The sequence below is a fragment of the Heterodontus francisci genome, chromosome 23, assembly GCF_036365525.1.
Source record: "Heterodontus francisci isolate sHetFra1 chromosome 23, sHetFra1.hap1, whole genome shotgun sequence".
NCBI classification, from domain to species: Eukaryota; Metazoa; Chordata; class Chondrichthyes; order Heterodontiformes; family Heterodontidae; genus Heterodontus; species Heterodontus francisci.
In genome coordinates this window covers 50,039,410-50,061,406 of record NC_090393.1, presented here as the reverse complement: position 1 = coordinate 50,061,406, position 21,997 = coordinate 50,039,410, and the positions used below count along the sequence as shown (strand labels likewise).

Below are 21,997 nucleotides of genomic sequence, written 5' to 3'. Positions count from 1 at the left end.
TTCCTTTAAGACATTCCTTAAAATCTACCTCTTTGACCAAGCTTGTGGTCATCTGACGTAATGTCTCCTTTTGTGGCCTATTACCTCCTTTTGTAGCTCGGTATCATACTTCGTTTTATACTGCTCCTGTATAATGCCTTGGGATGTTTTATTATGTTAAAGGCACTATATAAATATAAGTTGTTGTTATGTTCCACTGGAGCCTCCTCCCATCGTTCCTCATCTAAATCTATCATCGTAACCCTCTATTCCCTTCTCCCTCATATGTTTGTCTAGCTTCACCTTAAATGCATCTATACTATTTGCTTCAACCACTTCCTGTGGTAGTGAGTTCCACATTCTCACCACTCTCTGGGCAAAAAAGTTTCTTTTGAATTCCCTATTGGATTTCTTGGTCCCTATCTTATATTGATGGCTTCTAGTTATGCTCCTCCCCACAACAGGAAACATTCTCTCTGTATCCACTCTATTAAAACCTTTCATAATCTTAAACGACCTCTATTAGACTGCCCCTCAGCTGTCTTTTTTCAAGAGAAAGGAGACCCAGCCTGTTCATCCTTTCCTGATCTGTCTGCCTACACATTTCTGACATCATCCTTGTAAATCTTCTCTGCATCCTTTCCAGTGCCTCTCTATGTTGTGGGATCACTTTAAGAGACTGTAAGTGAAGAGTCACTGGAGGAAGTGATGTCGCATCACACATGACCAGAGAATTATGGGTGTAGCCCAATAGAGTAAGATGTGTGTTGGCGTGCTCTTGTTGCAGTTTAAGTTATAATAAAAACCTATGTATTCTTTGGACATTACTTGTAGTCTTGGGAATATTACAACAGTTCACGCACCAAAGGAACAAGTAATGTTAATATTATATGGTGGCAGCGGTTGGATGTATCTGAAGAACACCAAATATTACATTGTGGCAACATTTGACTTTTTCTGAAGAACACAGCAAGTAGAATACAGCGACAGCATTTTGGAACTTCTGAAACACACCAAGAGAGAACAAAGAACAGCTGTTTGTCTCCCTGGAGTGGCTGAATATCCTGCAGGAGTGCAGCTGGAAGAAGACCCCAAAACAGTGCAGTGAGCTTGGACTGCAGACAGGACCCCAGGAGGTGTTGAAACTCTATGAGTACAGTAGGCAAATTGCCAGGGGATCAGAGCTATCAACTGATCTGGAAGTGGGTCAAAACATTTGAAAAGAAATAGCTGCAGTCATTACTGCTTTTCTTTTATCAGGTTTTTGCTTCATAGGTGGGGCCTAAGCCAAAAAGAGCAGGAGGAGCTCAACAGCACAAGGATCCAGCACAAAATAAAAGGCTGGTTGTGACAGCTGCCAGTACAGCAAGCTACAGCTCTCTGCAGGGAGAAAAAAAAATTGCCCTCTCAGTTTAAGAAAAAGAATGACTTCTGTCAATGAAAAAGCAGCTATGGTCTCTTGCCTCGTAAAGGGGCAGGCCTGCAGAAAAAAGAAACTGTCTAAAAAAAGGAAAAATCAAGCTGTGCCTGTAAAACAGAAGACCTGTAAAGCAGCGAGCCTGTGCAAAAAGTGTGCCTGGTAAAGGAAAACTTGTGAAAAGTTCCATATTTATAGAGAAGCAGGATCATTAGGAAAATAGTGTTCAAGTATTCAATTATGGATTGGAAGGCGTCGGACATAGCGTCTGAGTTGAAACTGTTTTGACAGTGGATGGAACTGTGTTTCCTGGATCAAGAAGTGAGCAAACCAGAGAAACAAGCTGTAAAAATCAAGATCGCACTGGGCAACGAGGGCCTGCAACGGATCAACACATCCGGATTGTTGGCTAAGGATCAGAAGGACCCTAACAAGTCAAGGGCATTCCTGGAAGATCAACTCAAGGTAAAGGTCAATTTCTGAGTACATAGGCTTGAGCTTATGACCTACCGGCAAAAGCAAGATGAGTCCATTGACCAGTTTGTTGCAAGGTGCTGAAACAAAGCTCAAGAATGCGACTTTGCAGATATCGAATTGTTGGCACGGTTCATATAACTAGTAATCACGTAATAGAAGCCGTTCAAAAAGACCTGCTAGAAAAGAAGAAAGGGCACACTATAGATGCACTACTTAATGATGGAAGGAAATTGAAGCCATCATGACTGTGCACCAACAGTTACAAGTGTTGGGGGCATCTATGACAATTGGCATGAAAACCAAGGCTCAGAGGTCTGCTAAGCCTTGTGGCAAATGTGGCCTGACTCACCCAATTCGCAATTGTCCAGTGTACCAGGGCCAGTGCAAAGCTTGTGGCATGCGAGGACATTGGGCAAGGCACTGCAGAAGGCCGAGCTCAGATACCACACACAGGAATGGTGGCAGATCACGTTGTTACAACCAAGGCAAGAGGAGTGCACTGTCTTTCTCTAGTTCCACTTCTCCACAGGTCACAACATATATTTAATAAACAACACAAGTATTACTTTATTATAAAACAATTCTTAGTAAATAAAGATGCAAAGCTTTAACACACAGTTTGAAATATAACAGTAAATATATATATATTCCCTTCTAAATACTCAACACACACACACGCACACACACACACACACCAGTTAAAGGAAAAATAAAGATGCTTTGGCCAAAGTACTCGTTAATTCTTGAAGAAAAAGGATAAGGTGTGTTATGTTCCAGATGGCATATCATCTGGCATCTGAGTACACATCGAAGGGTCACTGGGATCTTTTCAGAAGCAGTTTGTTCAGGAGATGTCGAGAGGAAGTCTTCCAGAAGTTTCTCAGGAGAAATGCGGCATCAAGGATTTTAGCTATCACACATTGGATTTTGCAGGGTTTCTCAGAGAGATGGAGAACAGATGAGTTGGATGCTTCTCTCTTAGCAGCTTACCCCCCAACTGATTCAAAGCAGTATTCAACAACTAAACCCGCTCTTGAGCACCATAAATCTTCACATGTCACTTCTCTTGTAAACAACTCCCATAGTTAGAAGGCACCTGATGTTTACTTAGCTGAAGACATGTGACATCCAGTAAATGTTTTTAAACAGAGTCCTTCCAGTGACCCTTAAAAAAACACATCCATGGAATCCTTTCAGTCTCAAATGAATCCATCTCCACAATTCTAAAAGACAAGTCCTCAAAAAAAAATTTTAAATGCAGCACGTTCATAACACCTCCATCCTTGGAGAAATTAAATGCCGTTTTTAAATGCATTTCATTACAGAGTGAACAAAAACGAAGATGAAAAATATTAAAACATATTTAGACACTCATTCTCATTCACTCTTTACCTGAAACTGATACAGTTCCGCTTTGTACCATCTTTGTACTCAGATAACTCAAAACAAAGTTACATTCTAGGCAAAGCATCAGCAATTACATTGTTTTTCCCCACAACGTGGATAATCTTTAAGTGATAGGGCTGCAATAGTAAACTCCATCGAAATAGTCTAGCATCCTGGTTTTTGAATTTTTTCACAAAGGCTAGGATCAGTATATGCCAGTGTCTCTCTGTAGTCGTGGCGGACATAGACTTCAAAATGCTTAAGAGCTAGTAATAAGCCCAGGATTTCCTTTTCCACTGTTGAGTATCTCTTTTGGTGTCGATTTAACTTTTTGGAAAAATATCCCACTGGCCTTTTTATGCCCGATTCATCAACTTGTAACAGTACTGCACTGACCCCACAGGTCATGAGCATCAATTGCTACCTTGAAGGGTTTAGTGAAATTTGGGCAGCCTACATTGGTTCATTGATCAAAAATGGCTTTCAGCCTCTCAAAAGATGTTTGGCGTTCTTCTGACCACTCCAACTGAGCTTTCTTTTTTTGTAGCAAATCCATCAGTGGAGCAGCTGTAGTGCTAAAATTTGGTACAAACTTGCGGTAAAAACCACACATCCCCAAAAATCTCATGAGGTCTCATTTAGTCTTAGGGGCAGGGAACTCCATCAATGCTTGTACTTTTGCTGTTCTTGGCAAAACTTGTCCTTGCGCTACTATATGCCCAAGGTAGGTTACCCGTGCTTTTGCAAATTCACTTTTGGCAAGGTTTATCACAAAATCTGTAATTTTCTAAACAGAGCTTCTAGTTGTTCCAAATGGTCCTTCCAAGTGTCACTGTATACCAGCACATCATCAAGGTAAACCACACAGTTAGGAACACTGGCTACCACTTGGTTCATTAGTCTCTGAAAAGTTGCTGGGACATTTTTTAGCCTGAATGGCATCTCTGAGCATTGGAAAAGACCTTTGGTGTGATAAAGGCCGATATTTCTTTAGCTCAGGGTGTTAAAGGAACTTGCCAGTATCCCTTTAACAAATCTATTTTGGTAAGAAACATGGAACTGCCAACACTGTCAATACAGTCTTCCAAGCGAGGAATTGGGTTGGAGTTCACCTTAGTTACTGCATTAATCTTTCTGTAGTCTATGCAAAACCTAGTTGAACTGTCAGGCTTAAGCTATAACACCACTGGTGAACTCCAACTGCTTTGACTGGGTTCAATTAGGCAGTTTTCCAATATGTGTTGGATTTCTGCTTTACCTGGGCCTGTCCTCTGGACTTAAGCGTTAAGGATGCTGTTTTATAGGAGATGATTCTCCTACATCCACACCATGTATGGCTAAGGTTGTACATCCTGATTTGTCTCTACAGACTCCTTTAAATGCTGTGAGTAGCCTTGTTAGGTCTTCTCGTTGTTCTCAATCTAAATATGAAAGCTTAGTGTCCAATCTCCCTAACAATTCAGTATTAGCTAACCGGATAGTAGGAGTTCAATTTGAGAATTGTCTAGGCCTCCTTCTGCCTCATTCTCACTATCCTTTTCATCTTTCACTGCCCCTACTACCTGACACATCTGTGCTCGCTTATCCTCCTCCCAGCGGTGATATTGTTTCAACATATTGATGTGACACAGCCGATTCTTTTTCCAGTGATCTGGGGTGTCAATCAAATAATTTACTTTACCAATCCTTTTGACTACTCTATATGGTCCACTGATCCGTGCTTTCAGCAGTTCACCTTGTAAAGGCGGTAATACTAACACTTCATCCCCCAGTTGAAATGTTCGGGTCTTGGCATGCTTGTCTGCCCATTTCTTCATGGTTGTTTGGGAAGCTTTTAGGTATTCCTGAGATCTCGTGAGCTGTTCCCGGAACACAGATACATAATCTAACACGGAAGATTCGTCCCTCTATTCTAAACACTTATTTTCAATTAGTTTTAGAGGACCTCTTACCTCATGTCCATAAACTAATTCAAAAGGACTAAAACCGGCAGATTCATTAGGTGAATCTCTCGTGGCAAACAAAAGAAATTCTAACCCTTTATCTCAATCATGGGGATATTCATGACATTATTCCCTGATCATCGTTTTGAGGGTCTGATGGTACTGTTCTAAAACTCGTTGTGTCTGTGGTTAGTAGGCTGAAGACTTTAACCGTTAGACCCAGATTATCTAAAACTTCCCGAAAAATTTTAGACATAAAATTGGAACCTTGATCCGACTGAATCTCATGAAGAACTGGGTAAACTTCTCTACCGCTACCTTAGCAGAAATTGTTTGCAAGGGAATGGCCTCTGGGAACCAAGTAGCCATATCCATGCTAGTGAATATATATTGATGTCCCGCTTTTGTTTTTGGTAAAGGACCAATACAGTCCAACAATACCCTACTAAATGGCTCCCCAAAAACTGGTATGGGAATTAGAGGTGCCGGTTGTGGTTTTCTCACAATCTGGCACGTAAGGCACGTTTTACAAAACTGCATCACGTCCTTGTGAAGACCTGGTCAGTAAAAATGTCGACTTATACGTGATTGGGTCTTCCGGATCCCCACATGTCCCGCTATAGGAATTTCATGGGCCATCCTTCATATTTCCCTGCGATACTTGGGCGGTACCACTATCTGGTGAACAACCGTGCAGTCCTCGTCCGCAGGTCTGTGAGGAGGTCTCCATTTCCTCATCAGAATCCAATTTTTAATATAGTAGCCTTCTGGAACTCCCTTTGTCTCAGCTTCAGTTCGAGCCGATTGTGCCACTTTACTTAACTCTGGATCGGCTTGCTGAGCCTTGATCAGAGAAGACTTACTGAATATTTCCTTCGGATTATCCAAATCCCCAAAGAAAGTTTCAGACATTTGGCTATCTGTCTGTGGTGTCAATTTGACTTCCAACAATGGAACTTATTTAGCCATTGCTTGGGTCACTACACACGAGTTAAAATTTTCTGGAACTTTGTCCTGCAACTGCTCTGTCTCCTTGACTTCACTTGGTCTTTCCATAATTGCTGATGAAGCTACTAACTTTGCTCCGGCCAGATCAGTCCCCAGGAATAGGTCAACTCTGTCTACAGGCAAACTATGGACAACTCCTACGGTTACTGTTCCAGACATTAGGTCACACTCCAGGTGCACCTGATACAACGGTATGGGTATATACTCTCCGCCGATACCATTCATTAAATCCTTGGCATTCAATGTGTACTCTGGTGGAAGAGTCATGCCTTTCCCCAGCAAAAGAGTTTGGGTGGCTCCTGTATCCCTAAGTATTTGGTTTGTCTGCCTCATTTGAGGGATAAGGAGTTACTTTTCCTTTTGACAAGAATTCCCTATAGCTCTCAGGTATGTTGTTCACATCCCCCGCACTCATAGCAGTTTCTGTACTTGGTCTTACAGCTGCAGGCAGAGCTATAGCCTGATCTATCATACTCTTGGTCAGGGCCACTTTTTCTGCATTGGCCTTGTGTATCCCAGTGAGTAAAAATCAACACCAGAGCTAGTGCAAATATTTTACCCCTCCGTGTGCTGAAGGACATGTACTTAAAGAAATGGGAATCTATGGTGCGATCAACCACAGCCAGGCTGATTACCTACAATGGTTTTCCAAGTGCATTGGAGCAATAAACCTTTCAGTGCAGCTATGGGAGCTCCAAATGGCTACCGCAAATGTTTTATGTTGTAGACACAACTGGACCAGCTGTCGAAGGACTTCCAGTATGCCAAGATTTATGAATCGTCACAATACATGAGGTCAACACTGCACCAAAAGTTACAGAAGGTTCCAACACAGAGTGCATTGAGTCGGTTAGAGACCTGAAACTACTTTACCCAGACAGGTTTGATGCAATCGGTGATTTCAAGGGTGATGCCATATTGCAAGTTAGGGAGGATGCAGTTCCTACTATCGACGCGCCAAGGAAGTGCAGCGTGCACATTCAAGAGAAGCTTAAAGTGGAGCTGGATGAGATGGAGCGCAATGGAGTCATCCGCCGAGTGTACCAGCATTCTGATTGGTGCAGCTCCATTACCTGCGTTCTGAAGAAAAACAGCAATCTCAGGATTTGCTTAGACCTGGAACGACTGAATTTAGCCCTCAAGAGTGCCCACAGAAAGTATTTTATCGTCCAATGCTAAGTATTTTTCAAAGTTTGGTGCAAAGCATGGCTACTGGCCTGTCCACTTAGCCAAGAAGTCCCAGCTACTCACAACTTTTAGAACGCCATTCAGGAGATACTGTTTCAGATGGTTACCATTTGGTCTGTGTGCCCGCCAGGACATTTTCCAACAATACAGGGACAGGATAACAGAAGATGTCCTGGGTTGTATCAGCATTGCCAACGATATTGCGGTGATGTGGCGGATCAAAGCAGAGCATGACTGAAACTTGCATATGCTAATGCCAGCTGCTCGTCGTGGGGGCCTTGAGTTTAATAGCAAGAAGTGCCAGGTCAACATTGGGCACATCAACTTATTTTGGTTGATATGTTTTGTCACAGGAATATGCCCAGACCCAGAGAAGATGGAAGATGTTAGAGCCATGCCAACTCATCAGGACCGGGAAGACCTACAACGGTGACTAGGACTATTCAACTTTTTGGCCACCTACATCCCCAATTTCACTGAGCAAGTAGCACCACTCAGGGAACAGCTGCATAAAGATACCCCTTACTTGTGGCAGGAAGACCACCAGCAGGTGTTTGAGTCCTTAAAGTTAGCTCAGTCAAGTCAAGACAGCATGCTACTGTGTTATGACTCAAACAAAACCCTTAAAGGGATAGACAGGGTAGTTGCAGGTAAGATGTTTCCCCTGGTTGGGGAGTCTAGAACCAGGGGACACAATTTCAAAATAAAGGGGAACCCACTTAGGACAGTGATGAGGAGAAATTTCTTTACTCCAAGGGTTGTGAATCTTTGGAATTCTCTACCCCAGAGGGCTGTGGAAGCTCAGTCATTGAGTATGTATAAAGCAGAGATTGACAGATTTCTAAATACTAATGACGTAAAGGGATAGGGGGATAGTGTGGGAAAAAGGCATTGAAGTGGATAATCAGCCATGATCGTATTGAATGGTGGAGCAGGTTTGATGGGCTGAATGGCCTACTCCTGCTCCTATGATCCTACCACGCTCAAAGTTGACGCGTCCCAGAAGGGATTAGGCGCTGCATCATGCAGGGAGGGAAGACAATCACCTTTGCATCCAAGAGTTTGTCACGAACCCAATCCAACTACTCGAACATCAAATGTGAAAGCTTACCTCTTTTTTTTCCTATCCCTAGGTTTGACACCCTGTTCGTAAAACATTTTTTTGTGGAGATCGACCACAAGCCACTTGAAACCATATGGTACAAACCGCTTACGAGTGCTCCTCCATGATTGCAGAGACGTTTGGTGAAGGTCCAGGGCTACGATTGTGACATTTGATATAAACCGGGCAGCAAAATGGTCACATCGGACACCCTGAGCAGTTTGCCTCACCCGAGTAAAGATGCAGATGTTTCACTAGATTTGCATGTCCATGGTGTAGATATTGAGATTGAACATGTCTTGAAGATTGATTTCATGAGTTTTGGACACCAGAAATGCGAGCAACTAAGAGATGAGACAGAACGTGACCCTATCTTATTGTTGTTGTGGAAGGTGATTGTGGAAGGATGGCCAGACACTATACAGGAAGTAACCAAGTGTCTACAGTTTCTGGCCATATAGAGACGAGCTCAGTATATCTCAAGGGAAGATTTTCAAAGGGAAACAAGTCCTAATCCCGGAAGCTCTGCATTCTAATATTCTAACACAACTGCATCAAGGGCATTATTCCTAATAGAACATACCAGACGCCTTGCCAGAGAGATGGTCCACTGCCCAGGAATCAACAGTGATGTTGAGACGCTGGTGAAATCCTGTGAGGCATGTCAAAGTTGTCAGCCAAATCAACAGAAGGAACCCTTGATCCCACATGAAATACCTTCACATCCATGAGCGAAGATCGGCACAGATTTATTTCACATTCGAGGTGATGATTTCCTCTTTATTACGGATTACTTCACCAAGTTTTTGATCATCAGGTGGCTATGAGATACGTCAAGTGCAGTGGTTGCTGATACAGTCAGTGCTCCGTTCAGTGTATTTGGTGTTCCAGAAGAAATTATCTTTGATAATAGGACACAATATGCGGGAAGACAATTCCAAGCCATGTGCCAAGTGAGGAGTCCTGTCATGTGACATCGTTGCCGCATTATCCAAAGTCCAACGACATGGCTGAATGCCTGGTGCACACCATCATATCGTTAATTTTAAAGTGTAGGCAGACAGGACAAGATCTCAAGGTTGCAATGCTGCAGCTCTGAGCTACTCCATCGGATATGGGCTTACCTTTCACAGCAGAGTTAATGTTTGGAAGGCAGGTAAGAACTACCCTACCCAGTCATCATCTCTCTAATTTTTCCACAGTAAAGGATATACTTCTTTCCAAAAAAGGGATGATGAAGGTATGAGAGGCAAGCAGGACCAGAATTAGCTCAATTGCGAGTAGGACAGAAGGTCAGAGTTCTCAATTATGCGTCGGCTTTAATTTATAATAAAAATCCATGTATTCTTCAGATATTACTTGTAGTCCTGTGACTCTTACAATAGTTCATGCACCAAAGGAATAAGTAATAGTACACTATATCCCTTTTATAATATGGCATTAGAACTGCAAGCAGTTCTCGAAGTGTGGTCTAACCAAGGTTCAATACATGTTTAGCATAACCTTTTTACTTTTCAATTCTCTCCCTCTAGAAATAATGCTTAGGACTTGGTTTGCTTTTTTTATGACCTTGCTAAACTGTGGCGCAGCTTTTAGTGATTGGTGTATTTGTACTCCGAGATCCTTTTGTTCCTCAACCCCACCTAGACTCACACCTTCCAGGTGATAAGTGACCTTCCTACCAAAATATACTACCTCACACTTAACTGTGTTGAACTTCATTTGCCAATTATGGAAGTTTATTAATGTCTTCCTGCAATTTGTTGCAGTGCCCCTTAGTATTGACTACCTGCCCCCACCCCCCAATTTGGTGTCATCCACAAATTTAGAAATAGTGTTTTTCATTCCAAAGTTCAAATCATTAATGTAAATTGTGAACAGCAGTGGTCCCAGCACTGATCCTTGTGGAACACCACTTCCCACCTTCTGCCACTCTGAATGACTACCCTTTACTCCCATTCACTGCTTTCTGTCTTGAAGCCAGCAAGCAATCCATTCTGCCACTCGTCCCCTGACTCCACATTCTCTGACCTTATTCATTTGTCTATTATGGGGCACTTTATTAAAGATCTTTTGAAAATCAAGATATATTGTATCTACTGCATTACCATTGTCTACGCTATCTGTTACCTCCTCAAAGAATTCAATAAGGTTGGTCAAGCAAGATTTTCCCTTTTGAAATCCATGGTGACTATTCATTATTATATTTTTTCTTTTCTATATGTTCTTCTGTTGTCTCTTTTAGTAGGAATTCCATTATATTTCCTACCACTGATGTTAAGCTGACTGGTCTATTAATTTCCTGGCATGTTCTGTCCCCCTTCTTAAATATAGGAATATTAGCTATCCACTAGTCCTGACACAACACCTTTTCCAAATGAATTATTAAATATGTGTAGTAATACCTCTGCTATCTCTTCCCTACATTCTTTTAAAATGTGTGGAGGTAAGAGAATTCCACAGACTAATGACCCTCAAAGAAAAATTTCTCCTCATCTCCATCTTAAAAGGAGACCTCTTATTCTTAAACTGTGTCGCCTAGTTCTAGTCTCCCCCACAAGAGGAAACACCCACTCTATCAAGTCCCCTCAGGATCTTATATGTTTCAATAAGAACTGTTCTGATGAAAGGTCACAGACCTGAAACGTTAACTCTGCTTTTCTCTCCACAGATGCTGCCTGACCTGCTGAATGTTTCCAGCATTTTCTGTTTTTATTCCATTTATCCCGACTCTCTGCTTCCTATTAGCTAGCCAATCCTTTATCCATATCTACACTATGTGCTCCTATATTGTGTAGGAACCGTTGATGTGGTACCTTATCAAATGCCTTTTGGAAATCCAAGTACACCACATCTACAGGTTCCCCTTTATCCACCTTGCTTGTTACTTCCTCAAGGAACCCCAATAAATTAGTTAAACACAATATCCCTTTTAAAAAACCATGTTGATTCTGATCCCTTTATGATTTTTTAAATATCAATATTGGATTCTAACTATTTCCCTATGACAAATGTTAGGCTAACTGGCCTATAGGTTCCCTCCTTTCCTGAATAAAGGTGTTACATTTGCAGTTTTCCAATCCATTGGGAGCCTTCCAGAATTCTGGAAAATTACAACCAATGCCTATACTATCTCTGCAGCCACTTCTTTTAAGACTGACATTTCTACATTCCAGCCCTTGGGTCTCTCCCATAATTGGCAAGTAAATAGCCTGTAATATTTAGCAACCAGCGTAAAAAGGAGGTAGCTGTGACAGGAATCACGTGATCAGCGACAGCGGCTGGCTATTGGCTGGGCATAGGGAGCCTCGGCTTGGTGCAGGAACATTGGGAAAGAAAACTACATTTCCCAGCAGTCCCCAGGGCAGAGGCTCCAGTGCGCAGGCGTTATTGCTCCTGCCTCTATAAAAGTGCTTCCATCCGGGCTCTTCGGTTCCTGTTTGGCGACTCGTCGCCATTTGTGCACGGAGTTGGAGCGCTGCTTGAGAGGCAGGCGCGGCCTTACAAAGCAAAGCCGCTTCTGGAGCGCGGGGTGGGGGGGTCAAGTGAAAGAGCTGGACCTTCTACACATTTCAAAGGGCTTGTTCTGAGACGACTTCGTCCCCCACCCCACCCGACTCCGCTCCTTTTTCTTCTCCATCTGCTCCTGTTCATTTTCGCCATCTTTAGATTGGTCACAATGCAGAGGTCGCCATGATGAAGATTAAAGTTAGGCCTAGTTACGCGATGCCCTGTGGAAAATCGGTTGGCACAACCAGCCACGTTGTTCCGTTTGAGCTGCTGGAAGCTGATGCTGGAAGAGCCAGACATGGAAAAGAAGTCTGCACGTTCCGCTTCGGCAGGACCCAACAAGGCGCCACCCTCGGACAGTAAAACCAAACAAGGTAGGGCTGGTGACGCCCCTCCACTCCCATTCACTTTATGTAGTGTTTACATGGCTGGCGGTATTAAAAGGAGAAGTGAACCCAGAACTGTCGGGATTGCCTTGACTTTAGTTGACCCTTAGATCACTTGCACCTCTGAGTCAGAAGGTTGTGGGTTCAAGTCCCACTCCAGAGACTTGAGTAGAAGATCTTCGTTGCCAATCCAGCGCTGTCTTTTTAAACTGAGCTCCCTTCAGGTGAATGTCTTGCGCTTCAAGAGCAGGGTAACTCTAGGTGCCCTGGCCATATTTAATCCGCTCCCAACCACAGTAGAACGCGCAATCTGGTCGTTCACAGCCTTGGTTCTCATTTTCTTGATGTTATTTGCGCTGTGTGTCTCCAGCATTTGTTTTTTTAGATTTTCAGCATCCTGTAGTTTTTTAAACTAATATATGGTGCTGCGTTTCTTTTGTAGTAGAGTTGCTGATGTGATGCATAACTTGGGCAGTACTTCAGGGCCCTACTGATTATTAACCAGCTAATCTGATTTTCATGGATTAAAAACTAAACTGTATCCCTAAACCTTGACCAGTTTGGTGTTTTAAGTGCAGTGGGTTTTGTGGTGCAAATTTACATGTTTAAAATGCTGGTTCATCCTTGGCATCTCCCCTCTATTATTCCAATGCAAACAATAGACTGAATAGCTGCCTTTGGTGCTGTAATTCTGATTTTTCTTTAAGGCAGTGGGGTGTGAACCCATGACCAAACACACACTCAGTTATACAACACAAAAACAGGCCCTTCGGCTCATGTCCGTGCCGGCCATCAAGCACCTATCCGAATCCCATTTTCCAGCACTTGGCCAGTAGCTTTGTGTGCTATGGCATTTCAAGTGCTCATCTAAATACTATTTAAATGTTGAGGGTTCCTGCCTCTACCACACCTTCAGGCAGTGTGTTCCAGATTCCAACAACCCTCTGGTTGAAAACATTTTTCCTCAAATCCCCTCTGAACCTCCTGCCCTTTACCTTAAATCTATGCCCCCTAGTTATTGTCACCTCTGCGCAGGGAAAAAGTTTCTTATCTACGCCCCTCATAATTTTGTATACCTCAATCAGGTCCCCCCTCAGCCTTCTCTGCTCTAAGGAAAACAACCCTAGCCTATCCAATCTCTCTTCATAACTGAAATGCTCCAGCCCAGGCAACATCCTGGTGAATCTCCTCTGTATCCCCTCCAGTGCAGTCATATATTTCCTATAGTGTGGCAACCAAAAATGTACACAGTACTCCAGCTGTGGCCTAACTAGCGTCTTATACTGCTCCGTCATAACCTCTAAAATAAAAGCAAAATACTGCGGATGCTGGAAATCTGAAATAGAAATGCTGGAACCACTCAGGTCTGGCAGCATCTGTGGAAAGAGATGCAGAGTTAACGTTTCGGGTCACTGACCTTTCAGTTCCGAAGAAGGGTCACTGACCCGAAACATTAACTCTGCGTCTCTTTCCACAGATGCTGCCAGACCTGCTGAGTGGTTCCAGCATTTCTTCTTTTTATTCCATCATAACCTCCCTGGTCTTACATATATGCCTCAGCTAATAAAGGCAAATATCCCATATGCTGCCTTAACCACCTTATCTACCAGTGCTGCTGCCTTCAGTGATCTATGGACAAGTACACCAAGGCCCCTATGACCCTCTGTACTTCCTAGGGTCCTACCATTCATTGTATAGTCCCTTGTCTTTAGTCCTCCCAAAATGCATCACCTCACACTTCTTGGGATTAAATTCCATTTGCCACTGCTCTACCCATTTTACCAACCCATCTATATCGTCCTGTAATCTAAGGCTTTCCTCATTATTTATGATGCCACCAATTTTCGTGTCATCTGCGAACTTACTGATCATACCTCCAATATTCACATCTAAATCATTAATGTACACTACAAACAGCAAGGGTCCCAGCACAGGCCCCTGTGGTACACCACTGGTCACAGGCTTCCAATTGCAAAAACAACCCTTGATCATCACCCTCTGCCTCCTGCCACTAAGCCAATTTTGGATCCAAATTGCCCTGGATCCCATGGACTCTTACCTTCTTGACCAATCTCCCATGCAGGTCCTTATCAAAAGCCTTACTGAAATCCATGTAGACTACATCAACTGCTTTATCCTCATCTATACATCTAGTCACCACCTCTCAAAATTCAGTCAAGCTTGTTGGACATGATTTCTCCCTGACAAAGCCATGTTGACTATCCTTGATTAATCCCTGCCTCTCCAAGTGGAGATTAATCCTGTCCCACAGAAGTTTTTCCAATAGTTTCCCGACCACTGATATTAGACTCACTGGCCTGTAATTACTTGGTTTATCCCTGCTCCCCTTCTTGAATAATGGTACCACATTTGCCGTCCTCCAGTCCTGTCAGTCATAGAGAGATATAGCACTGAAACAGGCCCTTTTGCCCACTGAGTCTGTGCCGACCAACAACCATGCATTTATACTAATCCTACACTAAACCCATATTCCCTATTTATTTTCTGGTCGTGGGAGGGCAAGTTTTGTTGAATTCAAGTTGAGAACATAATTATAATGGTGAACCCTTGGATTTTTTTTTTTGCAGATTGTCTGAATTTCACTACAAGAGTAGCCATTTTGCCATTTTAGTGCAGATGGTTCTTTTTTCCCCAGACTACAGAACAAATTATGGCATTGTTTAAGCCAAATTTTCAACATGAGCATATTCCTTTCAAACTGCTAGAGTTGGGAAATTACTTCAATTTAGACTATTGAGATTATCTATATAGGCCCATATAGGCCTAATGTGCAACCATTTTCTATTAAATGTCCAGGAACTTCATTTTTATTTTAAAAAGTATATTTTTGGTAATGGAAGAATATTGAATTCCATGTGTTTGTGTTCAAAGACTGGTACATGAGCAATTTAAAGAACAATTTTCAGCCTTTCACAGTTTGATATCAGTACACTATTAAAGAATGTGCCCCCTTACCCATGAGTTTGTAGGCCTCCATGCTCAATGTTCTGTAGGAATGCAGGTACAAACTACAAATGTAGTTGAGATTCAAACCTCTAACATAGGTTTGTGCTAATTCCTAACAGCATCAAAAAGCTTGGAGCAGCTCACGTGGTTAGCAATGTCCTTGTATTTCCTGTTCAAGTTGAAGACTTTATTCATGTGGAATAAAAATGAAAATATTTGCAAATATTTCTGCAGATGGTAAAGGTGGTGGAACTGGATCCAGACGCTACAACAGGAAACGAGACCCAGCTTTTCCCAAAAATGAAACTGTATCTAACCAGACACGCCGCACCAATCCACAGAAAAGCAAAGCTTTTGACAAGAGACCCCCTGCGCGTGGCGGCAACAAATCCTTTAGCACTTCTGGTAATGGTGGTAGACGGGAGGAGGTGAGGTTGAGCATTCTTACTGTGGTAATTTAATGTATAATGCAAAGCTAGGAACAGTTGGTCATGAAAGGGCCGTTGGAAGAAAGAAAGGAAGGTTATTGGGTATCTTTTGTGTTTTTTGTTTTATCCTAATTTGCTTGTACGTGGTAAATGCATGAAGTCTTAAATAGATAGTGCAAATTGAATTTGACAGATCTTGGTGTGTGTGCCATATTCAAAGCTGAAGAGTTTGTCCCTTCCTAACAGCTAAACTGGCAGATGTCTGGCCATCAAGGTACTAGTCAGGCTGCAGGGTTCTGGGCTTGATCCTGGTGTGTTCAAAGTTAGCCATGTGCAGTGAAGGTATAACTTTGAACCTATGCCTGAACTTGAAGATGGGAAGAATTTGATGGGTTTGTATTATCTAGGGATGTGTGCCATTATATAGTAGGATGAAATTGGGTCAGGCTCTATTGTGATGATCCAGAATGTGAATTAGCCTGCTGATGGTCTGTCTGAGTCAACACCTTACAGAAAGGATGGAAACAGGAGTAGGCCATTTAGCCCCTAGAGTCTGTTCCACCATTCAATTAGATCATGGCTGATCTGGGACCTAACTCTATATACCTACCTTTGCCTCATATCCCTTTAATAAAAACAAGAAATGCTGGAACCACTCAGCAGGTCTGGCAGCATCTGTGGAAAGAGAAGCAGAGTTAACGTTTCGGGTCAGTGACCATCGGAACCTTCATATCCCTTTACTTTGGTTAACAAAAATCTATCACTGTTTTAAAATTTACAGTTGACCTAGCATCAGTTGCTGTTTGCGCTAGAGTGTAACTAACTTCTTGCCTTTTGTGTGTAGAAATGTTTCATAACTTTTCTCCTGAAAATTTTGGGCAAAATTTTAGGATATGTCCCCTAGCCCTAGACTCTCCAGCCAGCAGAAATAGTTTATCTCTCTACATGATCTGTTTCCCTTAATATCTTGTTCTTTCCAATTACCCATTAACCTTCTAAATTCCAGGGAATACAATCCTAGTTTACGTAATCTTGTAATTTAGCACTTGGAGTCCAAGTAGTATTCTGGTAAATCAACATTGCAATCCATCCAAGACCGGTATATCCTCCCCAGCATGTGGTGCTCTGAACCGCTCACAGTACAACTTAGTGTGAATTCATCATAATTGGACATGTTATTGGTAGTTTAATCACTACAGAAAATAAGACTGTTTTCTTCTGTCTACAGGTAGCAGAGGTGCAGAGGGCAGAATTCAGTCCTGCCCAATTTACTGGTCCTAAGAAGATAAGCCTGAACCACTTATTAAACTTTACATTTGAACCTCGTGGACAGTCAGGCTCTCATTATGATGGCAATTGCCATGGAGGCTGGGGAAGAAGAAATAAATGGGGCCATAAACATAAGCCATTTAACAAGGAGCAGTTTTTGCAGGCCAAGTAAGTAAAAGGAGCAACGTGAATCCAGTGATCTGAATTTGTTTGCTTCACCTTAATTGGCAAGAATCCTAGTTCTGCCTATACACCAAATCTGCTACATTTTGGCAGGTGATGTGAACATTGCTCTCTAGTTTGGAAAATTATGTTGAAGTGTTATTTTGGTGCTGAGACTAGCAATTGAAAGCTATTCTCTCGCTTGATGCTTCATGGTCTGCATCATCTGAGGTCAAGCTTAGCAGGACATGATCTAGACTAAAACTCCCTTTACTCTGCCAAAGGTCTGCTACACCAGTATGATTTCATTGCCTCACGAGCTGAGGTGGCAGAAGGAGGAGGAGTTCATATTTTCTAGATATGGTGTTCTCTGGAATTTCACTTTGCGGGTAGAATTTGAAATCATTTTGTTTTTTTTTAAAAAAGTCTCTTGCACAATGTGAAATGTTTCCACAGCTAGAATGCTTTAGGGTGATCTGGATGAATCCTTTCACTGTTTCCTCAAAACAACATGACTGTGTACTGCTGATATTTTGGTCTGTGTTCATGTACCTAAAAAGCTTTATGTGGCGCATAAAGGACATGATAGCCACAAGAATAGTATACCATCACAAACTTTAAATAGCTTAAATTAGCCTTTACAGACAGCAGTCAGTTTTAAGTGGCTATTTTTCCATTTTTTCTTCAAGCTGTCAGTTTGTGGTCTCTGAAGAACAGGACTACAGTGTTCACTTTGCTGACCCAGATATGTTGGTGAACTGGGACTTTGTACAGCAGGTGGTGAGTATTATGTATGTGTATTTAGGATGGTTGAGATGGATTGGTTTCACTTGCAATATTAGCGGATTGGAGAGCAGAAAACAAAACAAGTCTCCCCACACTTGAAAAATTAGATTTTTCTGTTGAGCCCTTTGAAACTGTTTTAAGATACTTTTTAGTAAGCTGTTCACCATTTCAGTAAACTTGCTGCTCTATGCAAACATATTGCATTGCCCATGATCCAGAAATTTCTCTCTCCAAAGAGAGCACTTCTGCTTTGGATTCAGATGTAGTTTGCCAGTGTAACCAGTACTTTTCTGGATTTGGAAATAGAAATGCATCTTATTGGTTAACGACAGGCTCTAAATTGCTATGGTGTCAGTGACCTAATCCATAACACTGTTACTTTCTCTTTTGCATACAAGTTGCTTTCCCCATTGATGTTTTCTCTTATTGCCTCCCTATGTATCTGTTGCTCAGGACCAGCTTGACGCATACAGGCTGTGCATTATTTGACATGAAAGCTAGGGAATTGATGGTGAGTTTCTTTGCAAGCAGTAGTTTGGGTTTCAGTTGACTTGGTTTCTCTAATTGGAGTCAGTAGGGAGATAGCTGGATCTGAGACCTGAAGCTGAAGTGGAGCAGCCTTGAGGTAGGAAACGTAGAGGTATCACTGACACCTTAAGAAAGAAATTGAATGGAATAGAACAGCAAAGGGATCTAGGGTTACAGGTGAACAATCATTTAAAAGCAGCATTGCAGGTCAACAAAACAATTAAAAATGTTAACAGCACTGACTTATTTCTAGGGATAAAGAATTCAAAGTAGTGAAGTTAAGCTGAACTTGTTTTAGGACCCTGGTCAGGCCTCACTTGGAGTACTGTACACTTTTCTTCACATATGAAAAGAACTGGATAGAGTGTAAACCAGATTTAAAACAATGGTATCCAAATAGAGCACTTTTAGGAAATATTGAACAGGTTAGGGTTTTTCAGACTTAAAGGTGACCTGAGAGGTCTTTAAAGTTTATGAACAGATTGGATAGGGGTAAACAAATGTTTCCATCAAGAATGCAGTAAGGAGGGATGATATCTTGGAAGATTCCTCTAATGAGGCCGTATGGGTTGAACTTAAAAACAAAAAGGAGGCAATCACTTGGCTGGGAGTGTACTACAGGCCTCCAAACAGTCAGGGAGAGATAGAGGAGCAGATATGTAGGCAGATCTGAGGTGCAAAAATAATGTGATAATGGGGAATTTCAACTTCCCCAATATCAACTGGGATAGTCAGTGTAAAAAGCTTAAAGGGGGCAGAATTCTTCAAGTGCATTCAAGAGTGGTTTTTGAGCCAGCACGTAGAGTTCTACAAGAGGAGGAGTGGTACTGGACTTAATCCTAGGGAATGAAGCCGGACAAGTGGTAGAAGTGTCAGCAAGGGGAGCATTTTGGTGATTGTGACCATAATTCTGTAAGATTTAAGGTAGTTATGGAAAAGGACATAAAGGGACTGGAAATAAAGCTGCTGAATTGGGGGAAGGCTGATTTCAATATGATAAAACAGGATCTGGCTAAAGTGGATTGGGAGCAGCTTCTGATAGGAAAGTCTACATCAGACCAGTGGGAGTCATTCTGAAAGAAATAAGAGGGTTCAGGTCCAAATGTTCCCATAAAGGTGAAGGGTGGGACCAACAAATCAAGGGAACCCTGGATGTCAAGGGATATAGAGGTTGGATAAAGAGAAAAAAGGAGGCGTATGGCAGATTCAGAGTGCTGAAAACAGCGGAGGCCCTAGAGGAGTACAGAAAGTGTAGGGGAGTGCTTAAAGTAATTAAGAGAGCGAAGAGGGGGCATGAAAAATCACTGGCAGACAAGATAAAGGAAAATCCCAAGGTGTTTTATAAGTATGTTAAGAGAAAGAGGATAACCAGGGGGAAAGTGGATCCCATTAGGGATCAGAGGCAATCTGTGTGTGGAGCCAGAGGACATAGGTGAGGTTTTGAACGATTACTTTTCATCTGTGTTCACAATGGAGAGGGACGATGTAGGTGTAGTGATCAGGGAGGGGGATTGTGATATACTTGATCAAATTAGCATTGAAAAGGAGGAAGTATTAGCGGGCTTAAAGGTGGATAAATCCCCAGGCCCAGATGAGGTGTATCCTTGGCTGAGGCAAGGGAGGAGATAGCAGGGGTTCTAACACAAATTTTCAGATCCTCTCTGGCTACAGGAGAGGTACCAGAGAATTGGAGGGTGGTGAAGGTAGCAGGGATAAACCAGATAATTATAGGCCTGTGAGTCTAACATCAGTGGTGGGGAAATTATTGGAAAAATTTGAGACAGGATTAATCTCCACTTGGAGAGGCAGGGATTAATCAAGGATAGTCAGCTTGCCTTTGTCAGGGGGAGATCGTGTCTAACAAATTTGATTGAATTTTGCAAGGTGACTAGATGTGTAGATGAGGGTAAAGCTGTTGATGTAGTCTACATGGACTTCAGTAAGGCTTTTGATAAGGTCCTGCATGGGTGATTGGTGAAGAAGGTAAGAGCCCATGGGATCCAGGGTAATTTGGCAAATTGAATCCAAACCTGGCTTTGTGGTAGGAGGCAGAGGGTAGTGGTCAAGGGTTGTTTTTGCGAATGGAGGACTGTGACCTGTGGGGTACCACAGGGATCGCTGCTGGGACCCTTACTGTTTGTAGCGTGCATTAATGATTTAAACGTGAATATAGGAGGTATGATCAGTAAGTTTGCAGACCACACAAAAATTGGTGGTGTAAATAGTGAGGAGGAAAGCCTTAGATTACAGGGTGATATTGATGGGCTTATAACATGGGTGGAGCAGTGGCAGATGGAGTTCAATTCTGAGAAGTCTGAGGTGATGCACATTGGTAGGACTGACAAGGCGATGGAATATATGATGGATGGTAGGACCCTAGGGAGTACAGAGGGCCCTTGGGGTGCTTGTCCATAGATCACTGAAGGCAGCCGCATAGGTAGATAAGGTGGTTAGGAAGGCATATGGGACACTGGCCTTTATTAGCCGGGGCATAGAATATAAGAGCAGGGAGGTTATGTTGGAGCTGTATAAAACGCTGGTTCGGCCACAGCCGGAGTACTGTGTACAGTTCTGGGCACCACACTATAGGAAGGATGTGATTGCACTGGAGAGGGTGCAGAGGAGATTCACCAGGATGTTGCCTGGGCTGAAGCATTTTGGTTATGAAAAGACTGGATAGGCTGGAGTTGTTTTCCTTGGAGTGGAGAAGGGTGGGGGGGTGAGTGCTTGATTGAGGTATAACAAATTGAGGGGCATAGATAGGAAGGAACTTTTTCCCTTTTAGTGGAGGGGTCAGTAACCAGGATGCATAGATTTAAGATAAGGGGCAGGAGGTTTAGAGGGGAGTTGAGGAAAAATCTTTTCAACTAGAGGGTGGTTGGAATCTGAAACACTGCCTGGAGGGGTGGTAGAGGCAGGAACCCTCAACATTTAAGTAGTATTTAGATGAGCACTTGAAACGCCATAGCATACAAAGCTATGGGCCAAGTGCTGAAAAATGGAATTAGATTGTATGGGTGCTTGATGGTCAGTGCAGCCACGTTAGGCCAAAGGGCCTGTTTCTGTGCTGTAAAACTCTGACTCTAATGCCAAGTTAGTAACTGTAAATACAAGATAGTTACTAATCAAATAAGGAAATTCGAAGTTCTTTCCTCAGTGATTAGAATGTCGAACTTGCTACCACAAGAAGTGGTTGCGGCAAATAGCTTGGATGCTTTCAAAAAACTAGTACATGAGAGAAAAGGGAATAAAAGATATGCTGGAAGGCTGCGATAAGGTAGATGGTATGGGAGGTGTCTTGTGTGGAGTATAAACACCAACACAGACTAGTTTGGCTGAATGGTCTGTTTCTAAGTTGTATGTTCATGTAATCTGTGCCTAGCATTGAGTGCTGAATTCCCCTACAAATTCCATCATGTCCACTACCCTTTGCTTTTGGATATCAGGTTTTTTTGCATTGT

General features: G+C 42.5%; 1 protein-coding gene across 2 annotated transcripts in view; it reads left to right on the top strand.

Annotated features, from left to right (window-relative positions):
- The first annotated feature begins 11,918 nt into the window (after positions 1–11,918).
- rnf10 (ring finger protein 10) overlaps positions 11,919–21,997 on the top strand; it is a 34,026-nt gene continuing 23,947 nt past the window's right edge. For both annotated transcript variants that reach the window (XM_068055221.1, XM_068055220.1), the window contains exons 1-4: positions 11,919–12,384; positions 15,598–15,791; positions 17,020–17,228; positions 17,912–18,002. In XM_068055221.1, the coding sequence (XP_067911322.1) occupies positions 12,291–12,384; positions 15,598–15,791; positions 17,020–17,228; positions 17,912–18,002 (588 nt within the window). In that variant the 5' untranslated portion in view covers positions 11,919–12,290. The remainder of the gene's footprint in view (positions 12,385–15,597; positions 15,792–17,019; positions 17,229–17,911; positions 18,003–21,997) is intronic.